Below are 19468 nucleotides of genomic sequence, written 5' to 3' on the forward strand. Positions count from 1 at the left end.
TAGTGGTAATGTGCTTGCCTAGCATGCACAGTGCCCTAGGTTCGATTCCCTGGAACCACATACAAAGAAAAGGAAGCCAGAAGTGCACTGTGGCTCAAGTGGCAGAGTGCTGTCCTTGAGCAAAAAGTATCCAAGGGCAGTGCCCAGGCCCTGAGTTCAAGTCCTAGGACTGGCAAAAAAATCCTTCCTGTTATTTAATTGTAATTTATAAGATATTTTTAAGAGAATAACAGCCCAAAATTAGTTTATTATCATAATAACTAGGTCCCCTTTAAGCTCCATTGACCTTTAAAGTGAGTAATTTTACAGTAAGACTATTTACCTATTTTACACAATGATATTTCTGTATGTGAGTCATTTCTTTTCTTTTCTTTTTTTTGTGGTTCTTAGAGCTTGAATTCTGGGCCTGGGTGCTGTCCCTGAGCTCTTCAGCTCAAGGCTACTGCCCTACCCCTGAGCCACAGTCCCACTTCCCATTTTCTATGATTAATTGGAGATGAGTCTCACAATACTTTAATGCTCCAGCTGGCTTTGAACTGCGATCCTCAGATCTCAGCCTCCTGAGTAGCTAGGATTACAGGCATGAGCGACTGTGCCTGGCATGAATCTAGTTTGGGAGGAAAAATTGCTCAGTTTAAAATTTTGGCTAAGTTAATTCCTATTAAATGAACTTTTTTGGATTCACATAGCTCTTTATTAATAAAGATTGAATCCTTGGTCTTCCATAGATAAGAACCAAAGATCCAAACAGGGAGGCATTCATATTTCAAGATCTCCAGGAAGAGTTAAAAATAGTCAAAATGGAAGCAAAAGCTTGTGAAGCAAATACTGAAGATCTGTTATCAAGTAGTGGTATCACACCCAATGGAGGTATGTACTCTTTATAAGATAAAATGGGGGGAAAGTTGAATTAAGCTATTGTCATAATTTTCATCCACCCTTCTAGATTTTAGTATATTTTGTTTTAAACTGCAGGGTTTAGACCATAGTTGTGAATGGCTACTATGTTGTTTGTAATTCTTTTTTTTTTCCTTGTGCCAGTCCTGGTGCTTGAACTCAAAGCCTGGGTATTGTCCCTGAGCTTCATTTTGCTCAAAGCTAGTCCTGTATCATTGAGCTATAGCTCCACTTTCAGCTTTTTGCCTTCTTTTTCTTTTTGATGATTAATTAGAGGTAAAAGTTTCATTGATTTTTCTGCTTGAACTGGCTTTGAACCATGATACTCAGATCTCAGACTCTTGAGTAGCTAGAATTATAGGTGAGCCACTAGTGTCTCCTCTTCCTCCTCTTTTTTTTTTTTGTTTTTTGCTAGTCCTGGGGCTTGAACTCAGAGCCTGAGTGCTGTCCTTGAACTTTTTCAAGGCTAGAGCTCTACCACATGAGCCACAGCACCATTTCCGGCTTTTTCTGTGTATGTGGTACCATGGAATCATGCATGCTAGGCAAACACTCTACCATTAGGCCAAACTCCCGTCCTCGTCCTCTTCCTTTTCCTCCTCCTCCTCCTCTTCCCCCCTCTCCCTCCTTTTTTTTTTCAGTCATCAGGCTTCAACTCAGGGCACTGTCCCTGAACTTTTCCACTCAAGGATTGTACTCTACCACTTTGAGCCACAACTCTACTTCTCATTTTCTGGTGAAAGAGTCTGATGGGGGCCCGGAAGCATGGCTAGTGGTAGAGTGCTTGCCTACCATGCACGAAGACCCAAGGCTCAGGCCCTGAGTTCAAGCCCCAGGATGGGCAAAAACAAAAACAACAACAACCAACAAAAGAGTCTCATGGACTATCCTGCTTGGGTTGGCTTTGTGATCCTCAGATCTCAACCTCCTGAATAGCTAGGATTATAGGCTTGAGCCACCAGTGCCCAGCTAATTCTACTTTCTTAGAGAAGCAATTTCTTAGTGTTTTAAAATAACATACCCCCCCCCTTTTTTTGGCCAGTCCAGCTTTGAACTCAGGGCCTGACCACTGTGCTTGGGCTTTCTCAAGTCTAGAGCTCTATCACTTGAGCCACACCATCACTTCCAGCTTTTTCTATGTATGTGATACGGAGGAATGGAATCCAGGTCTTGGTACATGCTAGCCAAGCACTCTACAACTAGGCCAAACTCCTAGCTTTTTTTTTTTTTTTGTCAGTCGGGGGGCTTGAACTTTGAGCCTGGGTGCTGTTTCTGAGCTCTTCAGCTCAAGGCTAGCACTCTACCACTTGTGCCTCAGCGCCACTTTTGGTTTCCTTGCAGTTAATTGGAGATAGGAGTCTCAGGGACTTTTTGTGCCAGGGTGGCTTTGAACTGTGATTGTCAGATCTCAGCCTTTTGAGTAGCTAGGATTGCAGGTGCAAGCCACAGGCAACTGGCTAACATATCTGTTTTTAGCATATGTTTACATTATAGTTTTTGATTTAGAAATTATTTGTGTTGAAGTATTTCAACCTTAATACATGCCACCATGTTTCCATAATGCCTCCTCTGGTGTTTTTTTGGTCTCAGTCACATTAGCCCACCATTATCCTATAATATGGTCCTCATGGGAAGTTCATTCATTTTTCATCGCAGAGTCCCTGCTTCTTGATTTCTTCTCATCTAGCCACCTACATTCAAACTGTAGGACTTAAAAATTACAATCTTGCTGTCTTTCAGCCCTCTCACAGAATGAACACAGTTGTTTCTCATTATCACCCATGTCAAAAGGCATTCTTTTTTTTTTTTTTTTTTTTGGTCTGTCCTGGGTGAGCACTATCCTTGGGGTTTCTCAAAGCTAGAGCACTACCACTTGAGCCACAGCACCATTTCTGGCTTTTTGCTATGTATGTGATACTGAGGAATGAATCCTGGTTTTCATGCATGCTAGGCAAGCACACTACCACTAGGCCAAACTTCCGGCCCTCCTTTTCTTAGATTTTGAACATTTAAATTGCTTAAATTCACACTAGGAAATGCTGATCAAGTAGTATAGAATAGGGCTTAAGCCCCAACAGCTTTTTGTTTCTTTTAAAACTACCTGTCTTATTCTAATTTATAATAAAGATTGGGAACAATTATTGTAGATTTTGTTGTTTATTATTCCCCACCCCCTCCCAATTGTGAGGGTTGAACTCTGGGCCTGGACACTGTCCCTGAACTCTTCATCCTAAGACTAACACCTTACCATTTTGAACCACAGTGCCACTTCGGTTTTTCTGGTGGTTAACTAGAGATAAGAGTCTCATGTACTGTATGTAGTGCCCTAGCTGGCTTTGAACTGTGATCATCAGATCTTAGTCTCCTGAGAAGCTAGGATTACAGGCATGAGCCACCAGCACCTGGCTAAATTAGCATTCTTTGTATCTGTATGCTCTTTTGTGACATGATTTTAGTTTACAAATACTCTTCTGCTGGTTCCTTACAGGAAAACCCAAATCCTTATCAGGGTGATTATCTTCTCCAGGTTTGTACCAGGTTGCTGGAAGACTTTTATTAGAGAAACTAGAGATAAAAATGTCCTACTTATTTGCCCCTTGAAACTCAGTCTCCTATCTCAACAGGGTTCTTCTAATGCCACTAAGAAATACTTCTCATGATCTTAGCCAGGTCTTTTCCCAATTTCCTGTAGTGATTCTTTCAGATTATGCCATTTCATTCCTTGGCATGACCTTTTGCTGTCTTACATTTCAGACTTGTTTGATTTTTTAATCACTAGCCACTACATTTCTTCTCAGAGTATCCAAGGCTCCCAGCCCAGAATTATGGTGTTCCCACTGCCTTAATGTCTTCTTTTCTCTCCTGTCTTCCAGACTGCCTAACCATTGCTCATAGATACTTGGAGGCTTATTCAGATACTCTCCATCTATTCTTCCTTAGTACTTTGTGCTTATCTCAGTGTTCTTACTGTCCTTTCATTTTCCTGCTTTTCCCAAGTAACTTGCAGTCCTTCAGGGTTCAATAAAGAAATAATTAAGCAGGTCTGGGAAGGTGGCTTAGTGTTAGAGTGCTTGCCTAGCATGCATGAAGCCCTGGATTCAGTTCCTCAGTATCACATACACAGAAAAAGCTAGAAGTGGCACTGTGGCTCGAGTGGTAGAGCTCTATCCTTGAGCAAAAGAACCTCAGGGACAGTGCCCAGGCCCTGAGTTCATGCCCTAGGACTAGCCAAAAAAAAGCCACCTAATATAATACATGCTACGAAGTTATTTATGAATAAGTTATTCTTTCCTGTTTAGGTTCTGCAAGCCCATTTTTTGTGTCATCTATTCGTGGTACAATAATTGAAAACACAGCTTCAAGTGGGACTTTGACACAAATTCCGTTTTTCCCTAAATATGAGGTAGAACTTGATTCTCATAGAAAAGTCATCCCTTACCCTGGAAAGGAACACATTGAACGTGTTTTGGAAGAATATTCACATCAAGTCAAAGATTTACAGAGAAGATTAAATGATGTGAGTTGCTTTCTTCTAGTACCCAACAATATTTTTAGACAACAGGGAAGTATACTACCCATATGTAAAATTGTAAAGTTCCTGGAAGAAAAAAGTTAACTATGGATCTCTTGATCAAACTTCTAAATTTGAACTGTACCCTCTATTTTAGTAATAAAAATTAGTGAAAAAATGTATTTTCCTTCTGCTGATCATAATGTCTTGGTTTTATGATATAATTTTAATGGAATTTAATGTTCAAAATGCCATGTCTTCAGCTATAATTGACTCAGGTCTGCCATCCTGCTGTTAAGATACTTGGTTCCTCTCTGAATACAATAATAGAAGATAGGATTCTAAGTGTATATGTATATAAAAATAGAGCTTAAAGATTATTTGATATAAAATTCATGTGAACTTTATATAGGAACAAGCTGACTTTCCAGATGCATATTGTATCCTAGTAGTCCACTGAATGTTTTACCACTATACATAAAGCTCTCCATTAGCCAGGTGGTGGCTTACGCCTGTAATCCCAGCTACTCAGGAGGCTGAGATCTGAGGATCGTGGTTGTCAGGATAATGTATAGAGAGGTTACAGTTACATTAGTCAGGTAGTAGGTGCATTACTTTTCGAACATTGATACCCCTTTTCATGTTTTTGTCCCCCTTTGCCTCCCCCCACCCTTGCTTGTTTTTCAGAGCAATGAGTTACATGAGAAACAAAAGTTTTACTTAAGGCAGTCAGTCATTGATTTACAAACAAAACTTCAAGAAATGCAAATGGAAAGAGATGCCATGGCTGACATCAGGTTAGGATTTTATCAATTTATTTTTCTTTTTTTTTTTTTTTTAAACCAGTCCTGGGGCTTGAATTCAGGGCCTGTTCACTGCCCTGGGACACTTTTTACTTACTCATGGAAAGCACTCTGCCGCTTGATTATAGTGCCACTGTCGGCTCTTTCTGTGTATGTGGTACTGAGGAATTGAACTCAGGGCTTCATGCATGCTGGGAAAGCATTCTACCACTAGCCACATTCCTGGTTCCTATTTATTTTTTCTATGCTGAGAATTGTACTCAAACATGCTTAGTATTCTACCACTGAGCTACATCCCTACTCCTGATATTATTTAAAAATTTTACTTTTTGTAGTAAAACTAGTATGAAAATAAGCTTGTCAATATTATTTCTCTTCCATTTATTTCATAGACGAAGGGAGAGTCAGTCCCAGGAGGATTTAAGGAATCAGCTTCAAAATACAGTTCATGAACTTGAAGCTGCAAAATCCCTAAAGGAGGACATGTTGAAGGACAGTAGCACACAGATAGAGCAGCTAAGAAAAATGATGCTTAGTCATGAAGGAGTGCTTCAAGAAATCAGATCAATCCTAGTTGACTTTGAAGAAGCCTCAGGCAAGAAAATACATGAACATGACAGCATGTCTGCTATGCACTTCCGAAGCTTGGGCTCTGCTATTAGTAAAATCCTAAGAGAATTAGACACAGAGATTTCTTATCTTAAAGGGAGGATATTTCCAGTAAGTGGTGAGAACACAACTTCAATTTTATATTACAATGCATTAAGACAACAGTGTTAGGCATATTTTTTTCTTTAAAAATTTAAAAGTAAGCCAAGTTTTCAATTTTGTTCTCTAAGATAACAGGTGTTAACTTTCATGGTTGTCTCTTAATAAGAAATTAGATCAAGAGCTAGGAATGTGGCTTAGTGGTACAGTGCTTGTCTAGCAAGCATGAAGCCCTGGGCTCTATTCTTCAGTACCACATAAACATAAAGGGCCAGAAGTGGCGCTGTGGCTCAGGTACTAGAGTGCTAGCCTTGGTCAAAAGAAACTCAGGGACAGTGCCCAGGCCCTGAGTTCAAGCCCTAGAACTAGTAAAAAAAAAAAAAGAGAGAGAAAGAAAGGGAAGAAAGAAAGAAAATTAATTTGATTTATCTATATAGATCCATGAAAGAGTAGCCAAAGTAAATGATCTAATAAGTAATCGATTTATCTGATTTTAGAATCATTTCTTTGAGAAATTAGATTTTTAGACCTTGAGCTCACACTCCAGGGTTCCACTATTAGGTTCTGCCACTGTCTCTGTCCAATAAAGAAACATGGTAAGTAGAGGGCAGGGAAAGGAAATTTATTACATGGCAACACTTCCTAAAGGCAACACTTCATGAAGACAGCACTTCAGTACATCTTTAGCCACCTTCAGCTAACTTCAGGGTTGCAAATTTTGCCTTATGTTAAATAAAGAAAATTGGGGCAGGAGGTGAGAAAGATATACACAGTTAAAACAATCCCAAATTACGGATGTATTCAGAGATGGCTTAGGCGGTCCAATAGTCCAGTATCTCAGAATTGCTTAAGTGAAACCTTGTTCCAAGGTTGAGCTGAATTACAAGATGGCTATAAAGTGATTGTAGGACTTATGGCAAAGGATATAGATACAAAATAGAGGACTTTAGGGTGTCTAGCCTTTAGCCTGCTCCTAGATATTCCTGGGCCAAAATAAATGAAGTATTTCTCAGTAAAAGGGACTTTATAAGCCCTTCTTTTTTGCATCTCTCTAAAATGCTCCTTTTGTTGAAAAATCTTTGAGTTTTTAAGATTTATAATTACTAGCATTTAAACTGATGTCTCTCTTAAAAAAAAAAACAGGTAGAAGAGCAACTTGAAACACTGAAATCTGAATCACAGAACAAAATAGAACTACTTCTTCAACAACATCAAGATAGGTAGGTTCCTGACAGATAAATATCACAGTGAAACTATAGCATAGTATTACTTGTAACTCAAAAATCAAAAAAGTTCTCAGGCAAGAAAAGTTACATGTTTTGTATATATATTTTTTCCATAAGTCTTAGCAAACTCATGTTAATTTGGGGGGTGAGGGGAATTTATTAAAGCTGTAAGAGAAGGCTCAATTCAAGACTATTGCAATAAATATTTTACTATAGGATCGAGCGACCAAGTTCAACTATCAATACACAACAAGGATGAAAAGGGATTTATAACAGGGTGAAAGGATCAGTGAAGGAAAATTATGAAAAAGATATTTCACGAATTGGGGATCTTCACCTGTAATCCATCTGAGAATCGTGTCTCAAAGCCAGCCCAGGCACTAAAGACTAGGAGATTCCAATTAACACTAGAAAAGTGGAAGTGGCACTGTGGCTCCAGGAGTAGGCAGTAGCCTTGAGCTGAAGAGCTCAGGGACATCGCCTAGGCCCAGTGTTCAAGTCCCATGACCAACAAAAAAGGAAAAGAAAAAGAAATGATTGACACTTAGTGGTTGGCAACATCTGATTTGAACTAGTGTAAAGCTTTTTATGATTTAGCATATTTACATACTTACATTGCGTATTTATGTTTAGTTTATAGATCCTTAGAACCATCTGTAGATTTTACAGCATAAAGTAACTGATAACTTTTTTAACATGGCATCTTCCAATGTTGCATAACCTGGCCTTGAACTCCTGGGCTTAAATATGCCTCCTGTCTCAGCCTCTCAGGGAGTTGGCTCTACATAAACATTATGTTTTGCTCAGTTGTCACATTTATGACCACCACAAACCTTCAAAAGTTTTAAACCTTGATTGTGTAAACCTTGAATTGATCTATAAAGGTAGTAAGTGAGTAGCCAGGAATTTGGCCTAGTATGCATATTCTGGACTTGTCATTGAAAGAGTAGTTTGTACAAAGTCAAACAAAATGTTAAATTTGAAAGTTTTGAAATAATTCATAGGAATAATTGTTATATCAAATAGTAATCATTACATTCTTTCAATAGGATTGAACAGTTGATAAGTGAACATGAAATTGAAATAACAGGACTTACCGAGAAAGCGAGCAGTGCTCGAAGCCAAGCCAATAGTATCCAAAGCCAACTGGAAATTATTCAGTATGTGTGTCCTGCTGGTTTGAAATTTCTAGTCATTCACCCTCACTTGAAAACTGTCACTTCATTCTGTGTGTGCTGGTACTGGAGCTTCAACTCAGGGCCTGAGTGTTGTCTCTTAGCTCTTGTTGTGTATAAGAGTGGACTCTACCACTTGAGTCACACCTTCACTTCTGTTCTTTGATGGTTAATTGTGGCTTTTAACCACAATTCAACACTGAGATTTCAGCCTCTGGAGTATCTAGGATTAGAAGCATGCTGAGATCTCAGACTCTGGAGCATCTAGGATTTGAAGCATGCTGAGATTTCAGACTCTGGAGTATCTAGGATTAGAGGCATGAGCCACTACTGCCTGGCTTTGTCATTTTAATTAATATTTTCGGGTTGGGGGTGTGACTCAAATTGTAGAAGGCTTGTCCAGCATGCAGGAGATCCTGGGTTCAGCTACTATACTGACCCCTCCAAAACAGAACTTGTTAAATAATCAACTGAATAGAAAATACAAGACAAAGCCAATGGAGTGTGGCCTAGTATGCATGAAGCCCTGGGTTCAGTTTCTAAGTACCACATTCAAAGAAAAACCTGGAAGTGGTGCTGTGGCTCAAATGGTATAGAGCACTAGCCTTGAGGAAAGCCCAAGGACAGTGCTAAGGCCCTAAGTTCAAGCCTAAGGACTGGCAAAGAGAGAGAGAGAGGGAGAGGGAAAGAGGGAGGGAGGGAGGGAGGGAGAGAGAAAAAGAAAGAAAGAAAGAAAGAAAGAAAGAAAGAAAGAAAGAGAAAGAAAAGAAAGAAGAAAAAATAAGACAAATATTTTTATTTGGCTACAAACAAAGTATTAGTACAAGTATTTGGGTCTCTTGTAATTAACTTTCCTAAATATTGTTCATATTGCAACCAATAAGGTGAAACAAATGTATACATATATTTATATATGAACAAACATTTACATGAATATATCCATATTAAAATTTTATAATTTGAACTAGTATATTAAAATATATGACAGGTAGAGAGATAAATTTTAAAAGGACATTGTATGGGCAAATTCAATCAGATATAAAAATAGGGGAAAATAGTACAGCAGCTATCTACTTACCACCCAGATTTGGCAAGTAACTAGGTTTATAAGTTGAATATTATTGGGGTGCAGGGTGCTGTGGATTGAACACATAGCTTTGCACATACTAAATTTGTACTCTACCACTGAGTTATGCCTCCATCTCTCAGCTGAAATTTTTAAGGAGCAATTTTGGGTCATCAAAGATAATTGACCTGATAATGGTATATAAATAATTAATGACAATATTTATAAGAGGGGTATCCTTAGCACCACACTTATTCTTAGTTAGCCATTTGCTTTTATTCTCCTCTGAACCCTACTTAGAGAACAAGCAAGAAATCAAAACTCCATGTATATGCGTCAGCTCAGTGACCTGGAATCTACTGTTTCTCAGCTGCGTTCTGAACTGAGGGAAGCCAAAAGGATGTATGAAGACAAGGTAGGTATAGATTTTGCTGAATTAATAATTTTTTTACTAGCTTCTTTGAAATGAAGGCTCAAAATAATCATTTCAAATTTAAGTTTGCATATAAACCAAAGTAGGAATATACTGTATTATATATCATAAATACTTGATATTTATATGCCCAAATGAATTTATTCTCTGAAATACATTTTTGTTTCAAAGAAAGAAATTCAGTGGCTGTGAGTATACAGCTTACTTAGCACACTTGAGGTCAGAGGTTTAGAACCCAGTACCACAATAAGTAAATATTTAAAATAGGACCATCTTAATTATTTTTATAATTCTTGGCCTTAGAATATACTTTGGTGCCAGCTGGCCTACCCCCACCACTCCATTTTGGGAGTTTACCTCTTTCCATTCCAAATAATCATTATGTGACTAGCAAACTGAATTTTAAGATTAAAATGACCAAGAAAAAAAATACACGGCCCGGAGTGTGGCCTAGTGGTAGAGTGCTTGCCTTGCATGCATGAAACCCTAAGTTTGATTGCTTAATACCACATACACAGAAAGAGCTAGAAGTGGCTCTGTGACTCAAGTAGTAGAGTGATAGCCTTGAGAAAGCTCAAGGATAATGCCCAGGGAGGAGGAGGAGGAGGAGGAAGAGGAGGAGGAGGAAAGAAAAATAATATATTATGCTGTATTTTATCTTTTATCACCTAATTCCCTTAAAATCAGATGCTGATACTTGACTATATATATATATATATATATATATATATATATATATATATATTTGTTTGTTTGTTTGTTTGTTTTTCTTTCCAGACCTGGGGCTTGAACTCAGGGCCTGGGTATTTTCCCTGAGCTTCTTTTGCTTAGGTTTAGCACTTTACCACTTGAGCCAGTGGCACTTTTGGCTTTTTCTGTTATGTAGTACTGAGAAATCTAACCCAGGACTTCATGCATGCTAGGCAAGCACTCTACCACTAAGCCACATTCCTAACCCAATACTGTATTCAAAATTTTGTTGAATGAGAAATTACTCAATATCATTATTAACAATTTCTCCAGAGTTGAAGTTTCTGTTAATTTCAGCCATTTATAAAACACTAAAAATTCCTTAAAAAAAAAAAAGAAGCAAAGATCCGCCATTTAGAGGAGCTCATTTTCTTGCTGTTCATTCCTTGTGAGAAGAGTTACTATACTGATGGTTATCTAAGGTGGTCTCAGTTTAACACTGATAACCCAATTTTCTATTTTGCAAATGTCATCTTTTATCTGAAGAATATGCCATAGTGAAAGATAAATCCATCTTTAGTTTTCCTACCTGTAAGAGACCTTCAGATAGTCTTGCAGAGATAGCTTAGATGTAGTTCTATCATATTTAGTCAGTTTCTTACACATTAATAATTTGCAGTGGTAAGTTAGGATAAATAAAATATAAGGAAGCTACAAGACTCCCTTTATAAAACAAAAACAATTATATGGGGTAACAATTCTACAGTGCAGGATTAGAAAGTTCCATATAGGGAAAACTGATTATTGTAGCACTAATTTTTCTAGACATCTGCCTGCCTTTGGGCAACTCATTTTTATTTCTGCTGTCACTCCTGTGCTGTCTTATGTGCTGGCCACATGAACGTTCTCTTTTCCCTTAGTTCAAGCATGGAAATTAGGTCTTAATTCCTATATAACAAGTTAAAGATGGAAAACTTAGATGTGATTTTACTCATCTAAGCCATGAAGAATAACATGAAACTATGTAATCTTAAGAACAGATCAGAATCTTCTATAGCAGTGTTTTGAAACTTTGGATGTGGTGTGGTGTGGTTAATCTCAGGCTTTCATGCTTGCTAGAACTATAACCCAACTCCTTTTTGCTTAAATTACTTTTTTTTGCCAGTCCTGGGGCTTGAACTCAGGACCTGAGCACTGTCCTTGGACTTTCTCACGGCCAGAGCTCTACCATTTGAGCCACAGCACCTTCTGACCTTTTCTATGTATATGGTACCAAGGAATCAAACCTGGGTCTTCGTGCATCCTGGGCAAGCACTCTACCACTCGGCTAAACTCCCAGTTCTTAAATTACTTTTTGAGTAGGATCTTATGATGTTTTTACCCATGGTGGATCTCCAACCTTGGATTTCCTATATAGCTACAATTCCTATATAACTACATTTCACTATGTGTTGAGATGAGGGTTTCTCTTAGCCTTTTGCCCAGACTGATTTCAAACCATGATCCTCCCCATCTCTGCCTTCCAGGTTGCTGAAATTATGGGCATGAGCCTGAAATTACAGGCATGGGCCTGAAATTACAGGCATGGGCCTGAAATTACAGGCGTTGACAGCCACACCTGGCTTTTCAAATGTCTGACCACTACTTATAAGATAGGCAGTCTACCTTATGATACATATACAACTGAAGCTTAATTTTTCATAAAATAATATTTGTTCCATTGTAAGTGATGTGGGATTTTCCTGTTCTCTTCTGTTACCGATTTGAAACTTATTAAATTGACTTCATGACTACCTGGTAGATGGTGGTTGGAATATCACCTTCTTTGTAAAACTCCTTCCATAGCTCTTAATCCCTGGGGGAAGATTATTTTAATTACTACCATCTCTAAGCATTTTTGAGGAAGCTAAGCAATTGTTTCTCAAAGAAAGTAGAATTAGCTGGGTGCTGGTAGCTCATGCCTGTAATCCTAGCTACTCAGGAGGCTGAGATCTGAGGATCACAAAGGGAAAGTCCTTTTTTTTTTTTTGGCCTGGGGCTTGAACTCAAGGCCTGAGCACTGTCCCTGGGCTTTATCAAGGCTAATGCTTTATCACTTGAGCCACAGCACCACTTCCAGCTTTTTCTGTACATGTGGTATTGAGGGATCGAACCCTGGGCTTCATGTATGATAGGTAAGCACACTACCATTAGGCCACCACACTCCCAGCCCCCAATTCCTGAGCATTTATAAACATTAGTAGAAACATAAGCATCAAAGGCTGTAAATGTTTTAGATTAAGTTTGTTTGAGAGGGGTGTCACATAGATAAAAACAAAATATCAGAACCATTATCTTACTTTGTTTTAATGTAAGTAATTTACCACCAAGAATCTTGACAAGCCTGGTGTAGTGGTTCACACCTGTAATCCTAGATACTCAGGAGGCTGAGAACTGAGGATGGAGGTTCAGAGCCAGCCCAGGCACTAAAATCCTGGAGACTCTTAACTCCAGTTAATCACTAGAAAATGGGAAGTGGAGCTGTGGCTCGAGGGTAGGGCTGAAGAGCTGAAGAGCTCAGGGACAGTGCCCAGGTCAGAGTTCAAACCCCATGACCCGCCTCTTCCCCCCCCAAAAAAAGACTGGTCTCTTGTGGCTTACACTTTTAATCCTACCTACTCAGGAGACTGAGATCTCAGGAACATGATTCAAAGCCTGCCCAGGCAGGAAAATCCAGGAGTCTTATCTTCAATTAACCATCCGAAACTGGAAGTGGAACTGCGGCTCAGAGTGGTAGAATGCTAGCCTTAAGCAAAAGATCCCAGGGACAGTACCCAGGCCCTGTCAAGCTTAATGACTGACAGAGAAGGAAAGAGAGAGAGAGAGAGAGAGAGAGAGAGAGAGAGAGAGAGAGGGAGGGAGAGGGAGAGGGAGAGGGAGAGAGAGAGGGAAGTAAAGGGGAGGGAGAGAAGGAAGAGAAGGGAAAGGAAAGAAGGGAAACAAAAAGAACAAGAAGTAGGGCACATAGCCTAATGGTTTTGATTAATTCATTGAAGTGTTGATAAAATGTGGCATACTGATCCTATAAGAGTATGTACACAGGAAGCTGGATGGGTGGCTCACGCCTGTAATCCTAGCTACTCAGGAGGCTGGAATCTGAGGATTGCAGTTCAAAGCAAGCCCAGGCACTACAGACTTAAAGATCATGTGTCGCTTATCTCCAATTAACCACTAGAAAACCAGAAGTGGGACTGTAGCTCAAGCGGTAAGGTAGTAGCCTTGAGCTGAAGAGCTCAGGGACAGCGTCCAGGCCCAGAGTTCAAGTCCCAGGACAAAAAAAAAAAGCTAAGAGTATGTATATAGTGCATTGTACTAAGCTCTTAGTCAGGGAACACTGAAATGACTGTATGCATACCTGTTCTTATAATGTCATTATACTCTGGCATGAATTCTTGGTAATACTGAGTAAAGAAGATCAAGTTAACAAAAATTTCTTTTTTGGGGTCACAGAAATTCTATTGTTATGTAGTACTTTTTTTTTTTTTTTTTTTTGCCAGTCCTGGGCTTAAGCTCAGGGCCTGAGCACTGTCCTTGGATTTTTCTCAAGGCTATAGAGCTCTACCACTTGAGCCTCAGCACCATTTCCAGCATTTTCTAAGTATGTGGTACCAAAGAATCAAACCCAGGTCTTCGTGCATGCTAGGCAAGCACTCTACCAGTAGGCCAAACTCCTGGCCCTATTGTTATGTAGTACTTTTATTATACTAAATTGAGAAAAAAATTCTAAAAAGAAAAAAATTCTACTTAATTTCTTTTTCATATACCTTGACTTCACCATGATAAAATGTATTTGAGCCTTAAAATCTGTTTTTTTTTTCTGCTTTAGTACAGGGTATATGTTTTTCAAAATAAAATAATACATAAAAGCCTTGATTAAAAGTAAAGTTTGTATGAAAGAAAAACATGAAAGGTGTGTTAATACTACACATATATCAACTTACTTTATCTGGGTTAGTATTAGTCTTCTCTCCTGAGTCCATAGCCCTTCATTTAAAAATTAAATCTAAGAAGATGGATGAGGACAGGATAGATTCGGAGGGAAGCAAAGGGTGGAAGGAGTGGCCCTGATCAGGACACATATATACAGGGTTGGGGATTCAACTCAGCAGAAGAGCCCTTGCCTGGCAAGTGCAAGGCCCTGAGTTCAGTCCTCAGCTCTGGAAGAGATTGGCATGTTAAACTAAAATCGCTTTCTGCAACTATTTGGGAAAAATATTTCTTAAGTGATTAAGCATAGTGTCAATGACTCATGTCTGAAATCTGGTTCAAAGCAATCTTTGGCAGAAAAATCTGAGAGACTATATCCAGTTAACCAGCAAGAAAGAATGCTGGACTGGGAGGTGTGACACAAGTGTTAAGAGTTCCAGCCTTGAGTAAAACAGCAGAGTAAGAGCATGAGGCCCTGAATTCGAGCCCCAGTACTAGCACAAAATCAAAAATGTTTATTATCTAGATGTTTCTATGTCAAATTTATAATCCTATCTACTTAGGGAAACTAATGGAGGTTCCAGGTAAGCATGGGCAGAAACATTTGGGAGAGTCCATCTTTGAAAAAGAATCTGGGTGTGGTGATGCGTGCCTGTAGTCACAGATTCTGTGGGAAACCTAGATAGGCAGATTGAAATCTAGATGTGGGGCTGGACAAAAAGCAAGATGCTATGGAAAAATAACCAGTGCAAAAAAGGGCTGGAGTTGTGGCTTAGTGCATATATGAGCCCCCTAAGTTCAAACCCTAGTACTGTCACAATTATTTTTTAGAATTGATGACATGCCTGAACAGAAATGTTCAACTAGAATGAATAAGAGAAAAAACATTTAGGAGGATAATATCTCAATAAAAATATTTTTATATTGGTGAAAATAGAACTTGTGTTTTCAAGAAAATTTTAGATGTGACTTTTTGTAGCTGACAAGTGTTTTGCTGTAATGCTGTTTTCTATTCTTCTCTTTCCATTTTAGGAGAACCTCCAGAATTCCCCTTTACGAATTTGGACAAGTAGAAGCTGTCACTATTGGCTCTGTAGATTTGGCTTTTACTCTTAACTTTCGCTTTTTGACAACAACAAAAAAATTCAATGATTCTAAGTTTATTTCTCCTACTTTGAAAGTATCTGGGGCTGAATTTCATACTCCAAAAGTGAAGAGCTACATACTGTGCAGAAGATGCTGTGCACATCCCTCATGTAGGTGCCAACGCACCTTTATGCTGATCTGCAGCATGCCTCGCTATGCTATGCCTGTGTCATTTTGAGCACAGGGGAAAAAACCCAAACCTCATAGTAAAAACACCACTATTGTAAAAGCAAACAGAAAAAAATCCAAATTATTTGATATGATTGGTTGATACTACTAAAAGCAATGTATAATTAGAATGAGACCCCAGAACTCTTTTGTGGTGTGGTACAAAGCAAGAAGTGGATTCATAGATGGTGAAAGGGAAAACCAGTGCTGTTATAGAGAAACTAAAGAAAAGAAAAAACCTTTACTGTATTTCATATGTCAGTACTTTTTCTGGACATTTTTAAAGGCTTTTCTTTGTAGTCTATTTCTTTTACAGCTGTTTGTATCAGCTCAGTTGCTACTTCAGTGGTTTTCCCTTTCACTCTCCATTTATCTTTTTGATTAATCAATTCATTTGAATGTTTTTACTCTTACAAAGTGAAAGGTAAAAGCTATAGCAGCTGAGTCATTACTGACAGCTATAAAACTAAATTCCTGCAAGGGTCTGGAGGAACTTCTGATAATCAACAGAGGGAAAGAAAAGATGTAGCTGGCTTGCCTCCTTCCTTTCCTCACTTTTCCTGTCTCCTTTCTCTTTCCCTTACCTCTCCTTGCCCTTCCTCCCTCTATTTGCTCTCATAGATTTAGTCAGGCAGAATTTTTTAAAGTGAAAACATATCTAAAATAAGTTTTAAATATTTTACTAGGCAAGGCAAATTTTACTTCTTCAGACAGTTACACAACTGACAGATCAGCAAGCATACTATGCAAGCAGTCCTCTCTGTTTTTATTCCACATTGCTTGCTGCCCCTCATTCTGTTTTTATTCCACATTGCTGCCCCTCATTCTGATTGAGGAAGTATATTATCAGAACTTAGATTTCTCAGTCTTGAGTTGAATAGTTTCAAATGATGTTAAGAGTTTACCGAAGCATCTGGGCACAGGCGGCGCACACTTGGGATCTTAGCTACTCATGAGACTGAGAACTGAGAATCATGGTTCAAAGCAAGCCTGGACAAGAAAGTCCACGTGGCTCTTATCTCCCACTAAACACCACAGAAGCCAGAAACAGAGCTTTGGATCAAGGGGTAGAACACTAGCCTTGAGCAAAAAAGCTCAGGGACAGCACTGTCCTGAGTTCAAGCCCCAGGACAGGTACATGCAACCCAAGGCTTTGATTCCTTGGTACCACATACACAGAAAAAAACAGAAGTGGTGCTATGGCTCAAGTGATAGAGCGCTATCCTTGAGAAAGCTCAAGGACAGTGGGCAAGCCCTGAGCTCAAGCCCTGGGACAAGAAAGAGAGAAGCAGAGGGGGGGAGGGAAGGAGGGAGGGAAGGAGGGAGGAAAGCAAGAGAAGGAAGGAGACAGAAAAAGAAAGAAAAGAAGGAAGGAAGGAAGAAAGAGAAAGGAGAAAAACAATTCCGTGTTCACAAAAGATCCAGTTAAATTAAAATGACTGTCCATTTTAACAAGATTTCATAAGGTTGACCCAAAGAACATGTAGACAACTTTTCCAAGAACCTTAGGTTGGATAACAGTGAAGGAGATGATGGTTGCCCTAGAAATGTCAAGAAAACTGTTGGATAGAAAAGATGTCTGACTTTATTACCTGGTATATTGTACCTGGTGTATTTGTTAATTTGAAATAGGGAAGGGAAGTGGGGGAAAAGATGAGGGGAGGAGGTCGGGGAGGGAAATGGGGACAAAAACATGAGAAAAGGGTATCAATGTGTCAGAAGTAATACACCTTCTATCTGGTGAGTATAAATGTAACCCCTCTATACATTAAAATAAAATTTAAAAAAAGATGTATGTGTGCTGGGTGCGGTTGCTCACGCCTGTAATCCTAGCTACTCAGGAGGCTGAGATCTGAAGATCAAAGTTCAAAGCCAGCCCTGGCACAAAAGGACCCGAGACTCTTATCTCCAATTAACCTCTGGAAAATGAGAAGGGCTTGGCTCGAGGGTAGGGTGGTAGCCTTGAGCTGAAGAGCTCAGGAACAGTGCCCAGGCAGAGTTCAAACCTATGACCCACAAAAAAGAAAAAGAAAAAAAAGGTGTGTGCGTGTGTGTGTGTGTAGTACTATGGTATAAACTCAGGATCTTATAGACTCAGCATTTTTTTTTGCCAGTCCTGGGCCTTGAACTCAGGGCCTGAGCACTGTCCTTGGGCTTTCTCAAGGCTAGTGCTCATACCACTGAAGTGACAGCACCATTTCCAGCCCTTTTCTATATATGTGGTACCAAGGAATCAAAACTGGGTCTTCGTGCATGGTGGACAAGCACTCTTACCAGTAGGCCAAACTCCAGGCCCAAAACTCAGCATTTTTGCTCAAAGTTGGTGCTCTACCACTTGAGTAATGCCTCCACTTTCTCTACTTTGGTCTCTTTTTTTTGTGTATGCACTGGTCCTGGAAATTGAACTCAGGGCCTAGGTGCTGTCTGTGAGCTTTTTTGCTCAAAGCTAGTGCTCTAGCACTTAAGCTACAGTTCTACTTTTGACTTTTTTGGTCATTAATTGGAAATAAGAGCCTAGTGGATTTTTTTTTTCTCTCTGGGATAGCTTTTGAATGATGATCCTTAGATTTCAACCTCCTAAGTAGCTAGGATTACAGCCAGCACCTGGCTCTTACCTTCTTAGTTTTACATTATGGCTTGTAGTATAGGGTAAAAAAAAAATCTGCTCCCACAACCCAGAAGTATGCTCTTAATCTTACAATGATCTTCAGAACCATAACATTTGTGTAGTCTGTCTATGGTCATTTGGAAATAGAGATAAATACCTATCTCCATCTTGTGCAGTGCATGAGGGTTTTTTTCTTTGAGATTCATCAAATGTAATAATACTTGCTCCATTGTTAACTAAAAAATTTTTTTTCTTTTAGAGCAAGTAGCTGTGATATGAGTTCTTCTTTAATTTCAGGTATACAATCATAATTGTCACAAATATTCATCTCACATTCCCTTTCCAGCATAATTGTCACGAATTTTCATCTTACACTCCCTTTCCAGCCATAAAGACACCACACCTGGATTTCCAAAAAAATAGGCCATGTTCATCTAGAGATTTAGTTGGCTCAAAACTAGAAATTACAGGTTTTACCCCCATTTTCAGATGTCAGGAGCTGGAGATCACAGCACTACAATGTTATATACATGATGACTTTCTTACATGAAAATATTTTTTGTTCAAGGATGAAAATGGTGCATTCGTGACTAAAATTAGAAATATTTGCTTTAACTCACTGAATTACTCAAACTGAAAGTATTGTTCTTAAACCTATGGCTTAAAAGACAGGTAGAAACAGAATTTCAAGTGTGTGTGTGTGTGCATGCGTGCATGCACACGTGCTCATGGTCCTGGAACTTAGATCCTAGGCACTGTTCCTGAGGTGTTTTTGCTTGTTGTTTGTTTTTTGTAGAATGCTAGCCCAGGGACTGGCAAAAAATCATATATATATATATATATATATATATATATATATATATATATGACAAGTAGAGACCAGGAGATTGGTCTAGTGGTAGAGTGCTTGCCTACCATGCCCTGGGCTCAGTTACTCAGTACCACATACTCAGATAAAGCCAGAAATGGTATTGTGGCTCAGGTGGTACAGCTCTAGCCTTGAAAAAGTCCAAGGACAGTGCTCAGGCCCTGAGTTCAAGCCCAAGGACTGGACAAAAAAAAGTATTTTTA

General features: G+C 39.1%; 1 protein-coding gene across 6 annotated transcripts in view; it reads left to right on the plus strand.

Annotated features, from left to right (window-relative positions):
- Ccdc158 (coiled-coil domain containing 158) overlaps positions 1 to 19468 on the plus strand; it is an 82418-nt gene that overhangs the window by 12684 nt on the left and 50266 nt on the right. For all 6 annotated transcript variants that reach the window (XM_090343398.1, XM_090343394.1, XM_090343395.1 and 3 more), the window contains exons 3-9: positions 729 to 870; positions 4197 to 4414; positions 5096 to 5205; positions 5604 to 5931; positions 7063 to 7139; positions 8195 to 8305; positions 9687 to 9801. In XM_090343398.1, coding sequence (XP_090199524.1) covers positions 801 to 870; positions 4197 to 4414; positions 5096 to 5205; positions 5604 to 5931; positions 7063 to 7139; positions 8195 to 8305; positions 9687 to 9801 — 1029 coding nt within the window. In that variant the 5' untranslated portion in view covers positions 729 to 800. The remainder of the gene's footprint in view (positions 1 to 728; positions 871 to 4196; positions 4415 to 5095; positions 5206 to 5603; positions 5932 to 7062; positions 7140 to 8194; positions 8306 to 9686; positions 9802 to 19468) is intronic.

Source organism: Megascapheus bottae, chromosome 13, assembly GCF_031878675.1.
Source record: "Megascapheus bottae isolate mThoBot1 chromosome 13, mThoBot2.hap1, whole genome shotgun sequence".
NCBI classification, from domain to species: Eukaryota; Metazoa; Chordata; class Mammalia; order Rodentia; family Geomyidae; genus Megascapheus; species Megascapheus bottae.